General features: G+C 40.7%; 1 protein-coding gene across 4 annotated transcripts in view; it reads right to left on the bottom strand.

Moving 5' to 3' along the window:
* Positions 1-16591, bottom strand: part of prkcab (protein kinase C, alpha, b) — a 110469-nt gene that overhangs the window by 66681 nt on the left and 27197 nt on the right. For 3 of the 4 annotated variants that reach the window (XM_046041882.1, XM_046041887.1, XM_046041892.1), the window contains one exon: positions 5419-5501. The exons of the other annotated variant lie outside the window; for it this stretch is intronic. In XM_046041882.1, the coding sequence (XP_045897838.1) occupies positions 5419-5501 (83 nt within the window). The remainder of the gene's footprint in view (positions 1-5418; positions 5502-16591) is intronic. 4 annotated transcript variants of the gene reach the window in all.

The following is a 16591-nucleotide window of genomic DNA, read 5'->3' as shown; positions in this document are numbered from 1 at the left end:
AAAAGCCGTATTTATTGTAGAAGTCTTATGCATTCGGCTGTACAGGTGTTTGTGATATTGTGTCCACCCCCTGTATAATCCTCCCACTCAGAAAGTTTCATAGAGAGCCACTGTCCTTTCATCACCACACAGCCACATGTGCTGCTGGTTAATTAGCTGAAGTCACCCACACACACCCAGACACGTCTCAGTGTGCTGTCTTAGCTCATCCACAAGCTCTTCCTTATGTCATTTTCTGAACATGGACAGTTTCTGGTAATCTCACCAACAGTTTAGTTCTACATTATGCCTCCTGTGTTGATGGAAATAAAACATGCCCCTCTAATTAGTTAATGAGTAAGACCCATGATCCCAGCGAAGCTGAGTTTATATATAGTGACAATCTTTGACTTTATCAAAATCCTGACTAAATATTTATTCTACAGTGAGAAAAGGATGAAGGAAGTTTGTAAGAATATTTGCAAGATAAAACAACAGTATATACCAGCGTTGTGGACAGGTCACATGACCTGGACTCGAGTTAGACTCGAGTCACAAATATGAAGACTTTAGACTCGACAAAAATCAAAAAAGACTTGCAACTCGACTTTGACTTTAACATTTATGACTCGTGAGTTCACTTGGACTTGAGCCTTTTGACTCCAACTGACTTGATAGGCCTCCCCAAGCCCAAATATAAATTATGATATTAGAAAAACTGTGCAGCGCACACACTTCATTTAATTCAAAAAATGTATGACATTTGTTGTGTGAAACTGTGCCTTTTTTCTGTACAGGTTATGGCTTTATTCAGTTTTCAAAGTTCTTTTCATTTTTAACTAAAAATATGAAATGGTGTTAAATTTGGTGAAGAGCACATTATGACTTGTTTAGGACTTGAAACTGAAAGTTTAGGACTTGAGATCTGACTTGTTGGTCTTGAGTTGAGACTTGACTCCGACTTGCATGTCTCGACTGGTCTCGACTTGGGACTTGAGCGCAAAGACTTGAGACTTACTTGTGACTTGTACCTCTGGTATATACTTTATTTGTGGGAATAAAATCATATTTTTAGGGGGTGATTTCTAATTTGAGAGTGGATTACAGATTCCATTTTTACCTTCTGTAGGCGCTATATACATGTGTGAATGTATAAGAAAATGTCATATATAAAGAAATAAAGCTTTGTTTAGAGGGATAAACCATGTAGCCATTCAGTAATCTTCTCCTTGCAAATCTCTGCTTACTTCCCTCTCCCTCTCGTCTTCTCACCGATATCCTCACTTTCACAGGAGCAACATGATGCCTCTCACTCTGCTCGTCATACCAATTAAGTCAACAGTGTAGGTTTCAGCAGAGTCAACAGGCCTGGGCGCTGATGACTGCTGTAATGAGGAACATGGGGGTCAAGGGGTGAGGGACTGTAGTAGTTTATGTAGAAACTTACTTGATAATGAGGCTCACTTGTACAAGTGTGTCAGTGTGGTTCTCAGAAAAATCAGGGCAGTGGTAATGGGAAAGGGAACTACTAACATTAGACTGAGAAGCTGAACGCGTTACTGCACTTCTGACTGTATACAACAGTGGTAGAGATTAAAGACTAACTTATTACCAACCTCCCCAGGTTGACACAAGTTCTCATAAAAATCCTTGCTTGTGATTCTTCCAGGGGAATTACCAGCTGGTTCATTAAATCAATGCATATTTTTTTTTATTAATACTTTATTATTTTATTACTTATAATATCTATAACTTGACCATGATCCATAACATGTCAGGGTGTTTAGAGTGTAGCAAATTACCTTATGAAGATAAGTCACTGTGAGTTTGCATATACATTTTTTAGAAATCTACTTTTTACTAGAGCTGAAACAATTGATTACTCGATTAGGATGGCTTCTGGAGTGTTGGTCGATAAAACAGCTATAGTTAAAGATGTCATGCATGTATTTTCTGACATTTTATAGATAAACAATTAATAGATTCATTGAGTAAGTAATAATCAGCAAATTAATTAATAATGAAAATAATGATTTCCCCCATGCATTCAATCACTGGGGTTAATAATTTGACCTTTTCCAAAGCATGTTGGTTGCTGGAACTGGCAAAGATGTGCCGTTTAGTTCATGTAACATTGCTGAGAGTTTAATATTATGCACAGGTCAGCCTTGGGTCAGAATCTTAATTCTTTTTTTTTTGGCAAGAAGTGAGTCTTGAAATGTTTTTTTAAACATTGTATATAATAAATATCCACAACAACACACCAATTACTTAATCCCACAAATATGTAAAAATGTCCAGTAAGGCAAAGACATGTGATAAATGAAACACATGGAGCTGGATGAAAAAAAAAATCATCTAAACACATGCACACGCTCTGCAGTAGTGTTATTAATGAAAAGACAGATGGTTGGAAAGAGGATTTGCCAAGGAGAGTAACAGCAATATACCCATGTCAAGCATAATCTCCTCGGTCACACCAACCAAATCTGTCACTGAAATGAAGTAACGTTACAAAAAGGGGGAAAAAAGGAAGATTTTAAAAGGGCTTGATCTGGTTAAAGATCTAGGCCTATAATGCATCATGTAATCTGATTGTGAAAACTATATTGTTTCTCTATGGATGAGTCACCTTCATTCACTGGTTCCAGAGTGATCCTTGACTGATAATACAGCACTATTTACCACCCACGCCTCACAATGTGCTGAATGAAAAACAGAAAGAGAAGAGAGACAGAGAGCACTTTTCACTCGCATGCTAATTCGAACATCTCTATCACTCTTCTGCATGTGGTTCTGTGAGCGGATCAAAGCATCTGCCGGACAGATGACGCCATTCGCGCACCGAGGCTGGCACGAGGGTCACTCACAACCCACAGTGCAAAGGTGTGTGTGTGTGTGTGTGTGTGTGTCTGTGTTTGTGTGAGCCCTAAACCAGTTTCAGAGAGCCATGACACCACACTGATTCAGAAGCTGAGGGGCAGAGATGGAGGAGTGTAGATGGATTGATGATGTGAAGGAGGGATGGATGGGTGTTTGTGAGTCACCTTTATTCATTATGAGGCCAGCTGATCGATTAATTAACTGATCCTTGCGGTGCTACATGTGCGTGCCAGTTAAAGGATAAATCGTGATATTTAATATTTTTCCTATTGACAACAACTGCCATGAAATGATCAAAACCAAGAATGAATTAATGAATTACAGCCAAAGCCTGACTTATATTATTTTGCCATAGAGCTTCATTGTTATCCAAACACCAATGAGCCAAATGGTTGCTCTGGGAAACATGTTTATTCATTACAATAATGAACATGGGCACTGTAGTTTATTTTGAGTCGCTCTACATCATCCTGCTGCCATTAAAACTCAAACACTACAAATATGTAATAATCTGCTGCTAAAAACATTGTCACAAACAAACAATTGCACTCTCTACTCCACCCTACTTATCCCTTTATGTATTACTTGTACTTATACCTTAATCTGTAATCTTTAAAAGTACACATTCTTCTTAGTCTTCAGTATGACTCAATTAGCTTGGGGCTGGGAGACACGGACAGGGTACACTTGTGAAAATACTTTAAAAACCATATTATATTCTTTTTTCCGCAAATAAAAGGTTACAAGTTGTGAAGACTTATAAATATAAATTATTACAGTTTGTAAGTGTTTTTGGCAACAAACCAAGCTAGTCTCTTGCTGAGAACTGAGTCCTGAAAACGTATAATCTTTAGCTGTGATTTATTACAAAGTAAGAAAGTTCAGTTAACTCATCTTCTTTAGCTATAGAACCATTTCAGAACTTAAACAATGTACATTTTGACTACATGTCCAGCTGATAGTTGATAGATTATTAGCATACTTAATTAATTGTTTTTTTTTTAGACAGCCTTATCCTTTTAAACTTCTTACCTTTTAGCTTTAAAGCTGCCCTTAAGATACTACAATGACACCTGCCTTCAATCAATCTACATAAACTGTAGTGCTACACATGCTCTATAGTTAGTATCATTGCACATCCATTGGTTTACGTGGTGGCATCACAGGCAAGTTGACAGTATAGTGTATAGTTTTGTTTTGTCTTTTAAAAAACATGGTTTTAATTGAGAAATGTGTAAAAAAAAAAATAAATAAAAACTGACCAGATTCAAGTAAGTGCTTTGCTTTAAAAAGAAATTTGTGTGTGTGAGCTAGGCCGTATCATAATTTGGAATTTAAAGAGGTCCATTCCCAAAGGGCTCGCTATTCACTCCGTCCCAAAGGCGGTCGGTAGATAATGGGCGCAAAAACAGGCAGACCAAAATTCACAATGGGCACTTTAAGCCAGCAATGCAGGTGTGTGTGTATGTGTGTGAGTAAGAGATTAAAGAAAGAAGCAGAAAGACAGAGAGAAATAGTTAGGCAGGAAGATGGACAGATAGAGCTGAGGAGATGAATAACAATAAGGTAGCTCAGGACTGATACAGAACAATGGGTCTTGGAAGGTGAGAGACAAGACTAATGAGTCTTTAAAAAAAAAGAAGCCAGATGAAGAAAAGCCAATACAGAGCGACTGTTTTGATAAAAGTTGATAAAACACGGCGTAAAACAATAGTGCCCTCTTGATTGCCTGGGATGCAACAGCTTCACTAAACTGCACTGCATTCCTGTCTTTTCCGAACACTTTATAAAAAAACTTCTGATGTTATTTAATGAGAAGAGCTTGGAAATCACAGTGAGGAGGCAGTGAACAAATGTAGTATTGTCTTTATAGTTAATCAAATAAGACAGTGGAGTCATTAAAGGCAGCGATTTTGACGCTCTTGCTCGTGTACACATGAGAGGATATGGGTTGTGCTGTATGTGTGTGTGCGTTTTAATTGGCTTAATTGTTGCAAGGGAACAATCATTAGTAAGTCTTTCAGTGTGGTGAAGCTAGAGCACGAGAACACCAGTGACTAATTAGCTTTTTGTATTTGCAGTCGTACAGTAGAGATGAAACAAGCACCACTGGTTGGACAGTACAGGAGACTTATCCTCTGCATATGTGCACAAACATCAGTGCAATGCTGCGGCCTTGCTTGACCTCTCTGTCTCTTATCTAACCAAGGACAGATCCCATTCCTGGCCGGAGGGAAGAGGAGACTAAGGTTCAACTGTTACAGCAGGGTCACAACTGCACTCCAAACAGAGATACTGCATCCCAGGTGACCACAGAGGTCAGACTCCAACACTGATAAAACACCACCAACCTGCCCCGACAGTGTCAAATGGGCTTGGGGATAAAAGAGGAGGCTAATGAGGGACGATGTTATCACGCCTGATGTGTGGAAGCAAATAGTTGCTGATGCAGCAACAGAGAAACGCTCCACACAAGACAGATACTGCCGATAGACGGTTGAAAAAGCTGAACGGAAGAAAGTGAAAGAAGTCTTGCATAAAGTATGAAGAACTTACGTCTGTGTCAGGACCCTTGTCGGCTCCAGGACAGGAGAAGGTGACGAACTCATGGCACCGTTTGTGAACCACAAAACAGCACACTGACAGAAGAGAGAGAGAGAAGACAGTTTTACAGTAACAATTTCTGACATCATGACCTTGTTCTTCAAGGCACATAAAGCGCATTCATCCACAAAATCTGCTTCCTAAGGGAAAAAGACAAATACACAAGACACACATAGTATGATATCTTTCATTTGGCTGATGTTTTATTCAAGTTATCTGACAAACGGTTGGGAGATGGAGGGACAAATAGAGAACAGTAAGCCATAGAATGTGCATGTAAATTATCATCAATCAACCTCCAAGTGATTTTGACAAGCCTGTCTTGTATGGACGCGCAAACAAACACAGACAAACAGAATCGCGTTCATGTTCGCCCCCACACTCGCGCCCCCGTAAAAAATGTCACTACGTGATCTTGTGTGTTCTGCAGCGGTCGGCTCTTTATAGTCTGCTGGGTGGATGCCGACTGCATTGTCGTCTTCCACCGAACTGGAATCCGCCTCTACCAAATTGTCACTCGGCGTGACATGGCTGACATGACACCTGACGCTGCTCTCACGTGAGCGACATTTACATTTGGATGCTGCCGCAGATCAGGAGGGAAAAGCCAAACCGTGGACATCTGTGACAGCTAGATCACATGCTGACTCTCACGCTGCGTCCCCAACAGTATTTTCCCCTGCCATTATTTGAAATTCCTCATTCTTTCTTCTTTTTCATTCTCACACAATCTGTCTGCTTCGCTCATTGTCAAGCTGCCGGCTTGTTCATGTGCACTTTGTGCTCTCCCACCACCGTATTTGTGTGTGGGGGTTTTTTGTCTCCAACTCTGCCAGCTAAATCACACTTGCCAAACAATCTGAAGGCCATTGGTTAAACAACAGAAATCAGTTCCCTGAGAAGTCCAAGAAACAGCAGGGGTTCCGACTGTCGGTGCAAAAGGCTGTACTGTATCATTATACTCATTTAATCAGATAGAATTATGATCATCGTTTAGATGTGCATTGATATCATCAGTATTTTCAGCATAATGATTGTTTCCATCATCCTAATCCTAATCCAACCCTAATACTCACAGCTTTTCCCTGTGTTTGTGTGTCAGAGATACATATCCCCCAGTGCTGAGCCGGTGGCAGCATACAGTACGAATTCATCTTTTTCAGTAATGAAGAGGAAACGAGGCAGAGTGGGAGAGTAGGGGGATACTTTGAGTTTAGAGCTAAAAAGCAAATATTAGCATGGAAACACACTAAACTAAGATGGTGAACATGGGAAACATTACCCCTGCAAAATAGCATGTTAGCATAGTCATTAGCACAGCTGTGCAGCTGTGTACAGCTAGAATTCATGTTGGATCAAACATACGAAAAATGTTTACAGAGTTTAATTAAATTTCAACTCAGTGAAATAACAGCAACAATGCTAGAAGAATGAGACATTTCTCATTCAGTCAAATCTTGGTTATAACTATAGCATATACATTGATCAACCACTTCTGGGTCAGCCTAGTGACAGTAGAGCTGAGTTCCGATAGTTGAATATCTAATTGAACGTTTTATGTGTCTTCACTCTATATTCTGAACAAAGAGAAAGGTAGAAAACATCTAGGTAATTTTGGCAGGCTTCTCAGTTTCAGCCATTTTTTTAAATTAGGCCTACACCACCAAATATCATTCGTTAGAGAAAGAGGCCTCACTTAACACCACTCTGTTACTGCTAGTAGTTTTGTAGTTCACTTGTTGTAAAACAATCAGCAGATCTGAGTCACATAAGTTTCAGAAGTCAGAATCTTCCAGCAAAGATGGGGACTCGAGTTGGAGACTCACACACACAGTGACTTCAGACTGGACTTGAGACTCGTCCTCAAAAGACTTCAGACTTGACTTGGACTCGAGTTGCGGGATTCGTGAACAATGAGCTTTCTGTTATTCCCCTCCCTACGTTACCTATAACCTGCCTACGTAACACTAGGCTCCATATCTGCTGTGCGGGGCCAAACACAGGTGTCGTGCTGACAAGTGATCGTCCACCGGAAACTGATTGCCCAGTCTCTTTACGTCTGCAGCTGCATCTGGGTCAAACAGACATAACGCAAATAAACATCACTTTATGTCCATGGTAATAACAAAGGTATGTCTTGGACTCTAGCTCAAAGACTTGAGACGTGAATTGGGCTCTAGCTCAAAGACTTGTGAGCATCTCTGTCTTCCAGTTTAACTTCAGTGATTATCATATCAATATTTGAAGCTCATCAACATAGTTCTGAATCAGGACTTCAAGTATTTGGATCAAGTAGTTTGTAAAAAATAAAGTTGTCAAAATATATAAGCTACAGCTTTATTTCAGTGTATCAGATACACATTACATTAATTATGCTGAACACTGACATGTTGAAACTCAAAACTGCTTCTGCCTCCGCATCGAACAAAAAGTGATTTAAACTGAATCTTTGAATTTTAGTTTTTCATATTTCGTTACTTTCAAATGATAAAAGCCACACTTAAGTAGATCCAGTAAAGGATATGAAAGCTACGCAATCTAACCCCAACCCTGGCAAAACACCATTACATGACATTACAGGGCCTCTTAGGACTCCAAACAGATGCAAAGGTAATCAATTTTTCTGTGCACTCCCAAAAGCAGCTAATGATTTTTTAAATTAATTCAAAAGCTTGAGGAAAAACCCAGACAGAGGGAACACAACCACTGTTGAAGTGACTCCTTATTTTTTTGAGTTTTTTGAAAAATTTGATTTTCTATCTGTCAGAGTATTAGCAGTTGTTTAGGCGTTGACCTCATTCATTCCCACTGAATATTCAAACTTTTCCATCCTCTCAGCCCACATGCTGCCCACTCTGCTGCCAACAAAATTAAGAAAACCTTTGCTTACATGCAAAGGAGGAGTACAAAACACTACATATCTACTGTGTGTATTTTCATCCTCCGCAACACACAATTTTACTCAGCAGGATTAATTTTGAGTGCAACCATCAGGTTTCTCTTTTCCTCCACACAGCCTACTTACAATATGTGAACCACGAGCGTAATGACGTCCGTGGTTCATCCGCTATCCGCTCCCCCCATCCATCAGCACTCCTCACACCCTCAGCCCACTCGTCCATCACCCGCCTGTGTCTAGTGCTGATCTCAGACCAGCTTGAGTATCTGCTGGTACTGCAGTGTGGAGCCGAGCAGACGGACTTGACACTGATCTCGGTTTAGAGGTGAAGAAGGGCCGTTAAGCTCGGTATAGTGGATGTGGGATAAATCGAGTTTTGGTGTGTGTGTGTGTGTGTGTGTGTGTGTGTGTGTGTGTGTGTGTGTGTGTGTGTGTGTGTGTGTGTGTGTGTGTGTGTGGCTTACTCAGACTTACACAAGAGAGAGACAGTGTTTCTCTGTGACTATAATCCCTGGCGTCAACATTCATGTGCATACAGGCACACACAGTTGCATTTCCAACATTACCTTACATTCATTTCCTGGAGACTTACCCTAACCATAAAAAAAGTCCTCAACCTAATATGTAATGATTTATGTTATAGGGAGTTGCATTTTGTTCGACGGACGATGAGAGAAAAAAAGAGAGGAAGAAACGCATGTAAAGAAACATGAAGAAGCACCTAATTAAGAGTGCTTTTCTTGGTGGTTTTAATGCTACTATGATAAATCTTTCGTATGACTCAGGCACAGGGGTCTGACTGGGAAACTCCGTAGTAAGAAGTATAGATGTCTCCAGATGGTTTGGCCCTCTCAGGGAGAGCTGTGTGAAGCGGCAGGAGCAGAGGTGACGCACTGACATACTGTATCGTCAGGGATATTATGATTAATTACTGTGGGCTTTGTTTCACCAGCCTAATTGCATAAGGACAGAGATAAGGTGCTTCTGCATTACAAAGCAGCTTACACAACACAAACGATTTCTTGTGAGAAGGTGGAAATCACATTACATCCTATGTTTGTATTCATAAGTGTGTGTGTGTGTGTGTGTGTGTGTGTGTGTGTGTGTGTGTGTGTGTGTGTGTGTGTGTGTGTGTGTGTGTGTGTGTGTCTCTCTATAGGGGGAAATGTTTTCACACTAATATACACTATGGTGGCATTTCTACAGCTCTCCTTCTACATCCCTGTCTCTTCACTACTGATCCTTTAGAGTGTGGCTTTAGCTCCGTCCATTCTCGTGAAATTGGTAATCTACCGAGCCACTGTGCTGTTGCCCAGATGAAAAGCCTGTGGTGGAGAAAAGGGAGAAGGCAGGACACCTGCAGGACCAACCCAATACCTTCCAGACGCATTCAATTGATCCCCCCCCCCAGAGTGCATGTGAAAACAAAAGAAAACTGAGGCTTTGATCTGAGATCCACAATAGGAAAAGATAGAAGTGTGCGAGAGGACCGAGGAATAGGTGGAGAGGGACGGAACAAGGGGTTTAGGGTTGCTGTGAGATGTTTTGGAAGGGAGACAGAAATGTTTTTACCTCTTCAAACAACTTAGGTTTGAGTCTAAGTCTTAGTTAGGTGACAGCTTTGTCAACATTATACACAAATTCTTCATCACATTAAGCCATACACTTTATTTAAACACAAACAAGCTTCCTCCCAAGCAGGCTTCTGATGGTGTAAAATGCTGTGTTTCTCCCCTTGTTATGGCCCTGTGGTCTTTCTGCAGATTGTTAGTCATTTCAGGCAAGAAAAATGACAGAGAAGGAGAGGAGAGGGGTGGAGAGGGTGAGGGTGGTGTGTTTTCCTCTCTTGGTTATTTTTAGGCTACATTCTGGCCAGGGCTGGAACAGTGTGTCCTGAACCCCACTGTGGTGGAGAAGTGAGGGAAGACATTTCCTCTGCACCTCTCTGCACCTTGCCAATGGACGCTATAAATAAACACTGATACACGCGTCCATGTGTAAGCACAAAGAGATATCTCAGGGAAGCGTGCATGTGAGACAACAGTGAATGATGAGTGAAGAGCTATCCCTTTTTAAGTGAGGTGGAACAAGCTGAAAGATACGTAACCATAGAGAGAAGCGTACAGTGGGCCTATAGAAGTACTGTATCCTACACACAGCGGTTCTCATCAAATTTTTATAAAGTTCAAAGAGAAACTATATCCGTTTCTTGTTTACTGTCCTTATCACTTCCAATACCATTCTGCTCTCTCACTGGGACATACATGATTTAATTAAAGCAGTAAATAAGTCCAGTTAGTAGCTCTATTATGCCCATGCTGTGAGCAGATATGCTACTTGTGTGTATAAATGTATTGTTCCTGGTCAGTATCACCATAGAGGCATAAACACTGCTTCATACATGTTTTATATCCTACCAGAAGTCTCTGACTTCAATTGTGCGACCTCTGAACTCACTGCAGTGAATGACAGGTCTGAGATTCCCAGAGCTCCAGGTCACATGACCCATGACCACCAGCTCTCTCTTAAGACTGGTGGAGATTGATGGCCAGTGACCACAGTCAGAGGGACACAATGACAGTGGCCTCTCTGGTTGTCATATTTTCCTTGTATTTTTCCTGCATTTCATTAGGTACCATGTTTGAGGATAATTATTTTTTATGCTGTTATTTTCCAGCCCCCTTGCTCCAATCTGATTGACAAAGTCCTTCTCTTAACCTCAATAAATGTTGTTAGACACTTCTAATTGGTCTCATTACTCTCCCATATAGGACTTTGGACCCAATTTCGTGGTGTAGAGGTGGGAGGAGAGGTGCAAACAGGTGGGAGGTTCATTCAAATGAGGCAGTGAAAGGTGAGTTTTGGAGAATTTTTATTGGGAAACAGACAGTTTTCCAAGTCAATCTGCTGCTGTGGCTCCTACCATTTAACAAATCACTCTCCAACCAGCAGATGTGTTTAAAATGGCATCAAAAATGAATGTTTAATGTGGTTAAAGCAGGAATGTAAATCAGTCTGCATTTATCCATGAATTATTATGGGTACTTCTTACAGTGTCTGTTGAGGACAGCTGCTTTAGGTCTATACTGTAAGAAAAGTTTCTTCTCCAGTTCATTAAATCTATAAATTCTCTTCAAATTTCTCTATGATGGGAAAACCTTGTCCAAGTAATGGCAGGTTGGCTCACAGATGCACACTGTGGCAGCACTGTAGCAGATTATATTGCCTCGGTATATCACAATATAAGTCTCTGTCCCTTTCCCACAACCCTTGGGAGATGAAATATGTGTGATGTATACCGGCAAGCTGTGTTTACCTGCATATGGAGGAAATGAACGGAGCTGCAGCTACAACAAAAGCCTGGAAACTCAATTTCACCACATACATTCAATTATCCATGCTATGGGCACATAGAGGACAAAGTCTCACAGTAGGGGCACAAACACAATGTTGTGTGACCTTGAAAGCAACAATAAAGCTGTTCACAAAGACCACTGATGGACTATATTACAGGGAAAAAGAAAAGAGAAGAAGAGTGTGGGATGTGGTAAAGAATAGAGCAGAAATTAACAGACAGAAAGAGATCAGATATGATGATGAGAACAGAGAAGAGAAACATAATAAAAAATAATCTTCCTCCTTGTGTCTCTGCTTATTTGCTCTTGTAGGATTTTTTTAATCTTTTTTTTTTCTGCCATTGCCCTGCAGGGGCTGCAGATCAAAATTAGCCTGTGTGGCTCATGTTAATCCATGTGCATTGTCCCTTCTTAAAAAAATAAACATAATCATAAACATAAGCGTACACAATCACCAAAACTTCCCTAGAATTCTGTTTGTGTCTAGCAATTATCTTCATCACCGCAATATCCTGCCGTATGAATATGCATGTGTGTGTGTATTTGATTGTTTGTATGTGCATATATAAGGAATTAAACAATTTTCTACATGGGACTGGGGAATTGTAGACATCAGGGTAGAAATCCCTTCAGGAGACGTTCAGTACAGTAGGGATGCTGCTCAGTTTTTGACAAAGCAGCAACACAAAATAATCCTCACAAGCCTCCTGAACTACTGTGCGTTTATGTACAGAATGCGAACCTCATCACATCTGACTGGTTGAGAGAAGGTGGGAGGAGTTCAAGGTGAATCTGGCCTTATCAGGTTGCGTCAAGGCGCTTATGTTGTCGAAACCCCACCTCCTCAGTCTCCTTCCACACAGCGGTGCAGGTTGACAGGCGATGGTAGTTATCCCCTTGACTCCCTGTCCTAAGAGATCTGTGTTTGATTATGAATGACTGAATAGCTTGTTACTGCAAGCACAGACAATGTCTCCATATATTTTTTTTTAGCGCTTTTCACAACATTTAAATAGTTTCCCCTAACTCAACAACAAAACTCTGATTTTTTAAGGGAGATTGAGGCAGATTAGCCGCCGCCTCACGCACAAACAGGAGAACTGTTTTCTCTTCTTTAGAAAGTATGAAATTGTCCGGTGCAACAAGTTCTCCAGCTGGGAACGTCGCCATGAGCGATGCATCGTTTATAATTGTAAAGTTAGGGCACATCTGGAATGTGAACGCGGCCGTTGTGTATCATAATTATGTGCTACTCACAGCACCATTACTGTAACAAACAATAAAATTGACCAAATGTATAGAAAGTGTTTCAGCTCATAACGTGAAGTAACACAGCTTTAACGTGAAGCTAGCTCGCTAACTAGCTTACCGAGACGAGTCGTCATCATCCACAGAGACACGATGTTAAGAGCCTCCTCTTCAGATGCTCCGGTGTTTCCAGGAGAGCTCAGCTTTGCTGCAGTTCACAACCTTTCTGGCTGAGTGAAGAGTGAAATGCTACCACACACTGGAGGTTTTAGGTTGTGAAGGTGTTACTGCAGCTCTGATGTTGTTTTAGTAACTTTACTGTTCATATGACTTTACTTCGTTAAGCTGACGGTGTCGCTACGGCCCGATGACGTCATGAACAAATCGATTATTAAATTTGTTGGCAACAAATTTAATAATTGATTTTTGTCGACTACGTCAATTAGTTGTTGCACCCCTATTGACAATTCATTCCACAGAATCCTACTGACTTGATCCCCTGACTTTTCCTTGAGCACCACAATGAGGCTGAAATCTGTGGCTCAGACTGACATATCTCAACAACAATTGGGTCGACTACCATGGAATTTGTTACAGATATTCATGGTGCCCAGAGGATGCATTCTAATGACGTTGGTGATCCTCTGACTTTTCTTCTAGCGCAGCCAGCAGGTCAGTTTTTTTAAAAAGATATTTTTGGGGGCATTTTTTGTGCCTTTATTTGAGAGAGGTAGTACAGTGCATAGCATCTGAAAATGGGGGAGAGAGAGAGGGGATGACACGTAGCAAAGGGAAGCAGTATGGACTCGAACCCCTGGCATGTACATGGGGCGCATGCTCTACCAGGTGAGCAAACCATGTCAAAGTTGTCTTAGTGCTGCTTAGTGCTAATTAGCAAGTGTTAATATGCTAACACGCTTAACTAAGATGGTACAACATGGTAAACATTATACCTGCTGAACAGCAACATATTAATAGGGATGCACCGAAATGAAAATTCTTGGCGTAGCCGAAACCGAATATAGTAAAAGAAATTGCTGAACACTGAATACCGAACAAGTACATTCACATTTCCCATTTATTTTGGATTATATTTTTTTTTCATCACTGCATAAATTAAATAGTCAAAATGTGCTTTTTACTCAGTGTTTCCCACAGGATTTGGAGAGACTATGGGGGGTGGGTCCGAGGCCCGAGAGGGTCCGGTAAAGTAAATTACATGTGTACATTAAAAGTAAATGGACACATGTAATTTACTTTACCGGATATGTTTTATACTTTCTGTGAATATAATCCAATTAATCTTATTTCCATACTGTATAGACACTTATGTTGACACGTATCTCCTCGCGCTAAATTCATCAAATCTGACCCAATTTGATAAATAATGTTGTATGTGGTTTTGGTATTGCACAAAATGAAGACTTCATAGCCTCTCTTCAGGTAGGACAGTCTGCAACACTTGTCTTTGTAAAGAGAGAAAATGACAGGATAAAGTCGCTAACCTGCCTGTCAGCTCGCACTGGTCCATTTCAGTTATCATAAAGGCTTGAATACATGTCCACTCCAAATTTAGGCGCGGCTAGCTTAATCGCCTTCTCAGAAACAAGTGACAGAAACATTCACAGACCGTTTGTTGCCTTTTCTAAGAAGACAAACGGAGTGGATGTGCTAGGAGACAATTCAGCAGAACAGTCTTTCTCGGACACTTTAAAATGCGTCGCTCTCTTTTTTTTGCTATTTTCGGCCGATTAATTTCAGTGGCCAAACATTCGGTGCATCCTTACATATTAATGTGAGCCTGTTAGCATGCTGATGTTAGTATTTAGCTCAATGCGCCAGTGTGCCTAAATACAGCCTCGCAGAGCTGATAGCAGTTAGTGTGGTTTAAGTAATAAGTCATTTTTTCCCAAACCTTCTGCATTATTTCATTAGCTTCCTTACACCCCTGGAAAACATACAAAAGTATGCAAGGAAATAGGCATATATAGACATACACATGAATACATGCATTATCAGGTAAAAAGCATGCACACACACACACTCGCACAGATGAACACATTCTTTGCAGCACCAATAGTGTTTGTATTAAAAAATGGCCACAGGGGCACTGGATCAATTATTCCAAACTACAGGTGGGAGTGTTTGGCTGCCAGACACCTCTGAGTCACACAGGGGAAATAGTGATCCTGCCTCATGAATTAAACATGACAGAACAGACGCAGACCCACACAAATACACAGTTTTAAGCATACACATATATGCATGTGAATACGTGTTTATGATTTTGAGTGCACACATTTTCTGTCATGTGTTTGCACACACAGGCATATGCCAGATAAATGCACACAGACGCTCATTTTAACAGACATACATTCATTCACTACTTATGCTTTACCTCTGTACAACAAGGCATACACACGAGTGAGTACACATAAGACGTAGACTCACTACGTCTGGTTCTCTTGTCTCCTCATCGTCTCAGTTACTGGCTCAGAGCCCCCATGTGCCTGCATATCAAGTGTTACAGTGGTAGTAATGTAATGAGGCTGGCTAGCTGTGGTCCATACAGACGCTGTCAGGCTGACACTGCTGCACACAGACAGGACCAAATTAGACTGTACAATAGCTATCAAAGGGAGGTGTTAGCATGGACACATGCAAAAACACCCACATGTAAATAGAAAAATAAAACACCTGAATATGCATACATGCAATAACACAGTCATTCGCCTAAGGTAATGGTTTTCCTTACTATGACTCTTGCTTCTATGTGCGCAGCACACACACACACACACACACACACACACACACACACACACAGAACGGCCAGGCTAAAGGCAAAGGTCACAGCCAAGTTCAAGTTTGGTGCCTGGGGACAGGCTGATACCACACATCAACATCTGAGCATCTTCCAGTCCTTGGGCAGTGCATGTCCTAGACTAATTTGTTTGGAACCAGTGAAGTCGAGGCTAAATTTGTCTCAGGACATTTTGAAACATAAATAACATACTTCTCCCCCCCCCCATAAATTCTCTCACAGGTTTTGTTGATTTTTTATTTGTCTCTTGTCTGAGAGAAAGAGAGGCCAAAAGCAGTCACCTTGATCAAAACTGACTGCTGTGGTAGAAAACATTTTTTATATAAAAATGTGCTTTAAATAACACACAATTATAATGCAGTATAGCCCAACACTAAGCAAACCCATTTACAAATTTGATATTAAACGTATGGATTATAACTGGGCTCTATTCTCCATTACTGGCCATAACCTGAAGCTACAGGCAGACATACTGCTGAAGGGCTATAATGCCAACTGCTGATACTCCTGAAAACTTGGTTTTAAAGTGTTTTTTTCTGTAACATTAAAGCAACGATATATATACACACCTTTGGAAAAATTAAATAACAATGTTCCTCTTAAAAATTTTAAGTTGAACTATTAGCAATCAAACACGCACCCTTTTTCAATTCAGTACACTCAGATGGGGTGTGCTGCTACAGCCTTGCGCTGACTGGTATGACCAGTTGATGATGTCTTTAAAATAACTGAATTACAAGAATATTGTACAATGAAGGAACATGTAATGTACTATCATCATGCTATTGTGGACATAGTGGC

Source organism: Micropterus dolomieu, linkage group LG02 (assembly GCF_021292245.1).
Source record: "Micropterus dolomieu isolate WLL.071019.BEF.003 ecotype Adirondacks linkage group LG02, ASM2129224v1, whole genome shotgun sequence".
NCBI lineage: Eukaryota > Metazoa > Chordata > Actinopteri > Centrarchiformes > Centrarchidae > Micropterus > Micropterus dolomieu.
Note: the sequence above shows the minus strand (reverse complement) of the source record. Positions and strands in the feature narration are given on the sequence as shown.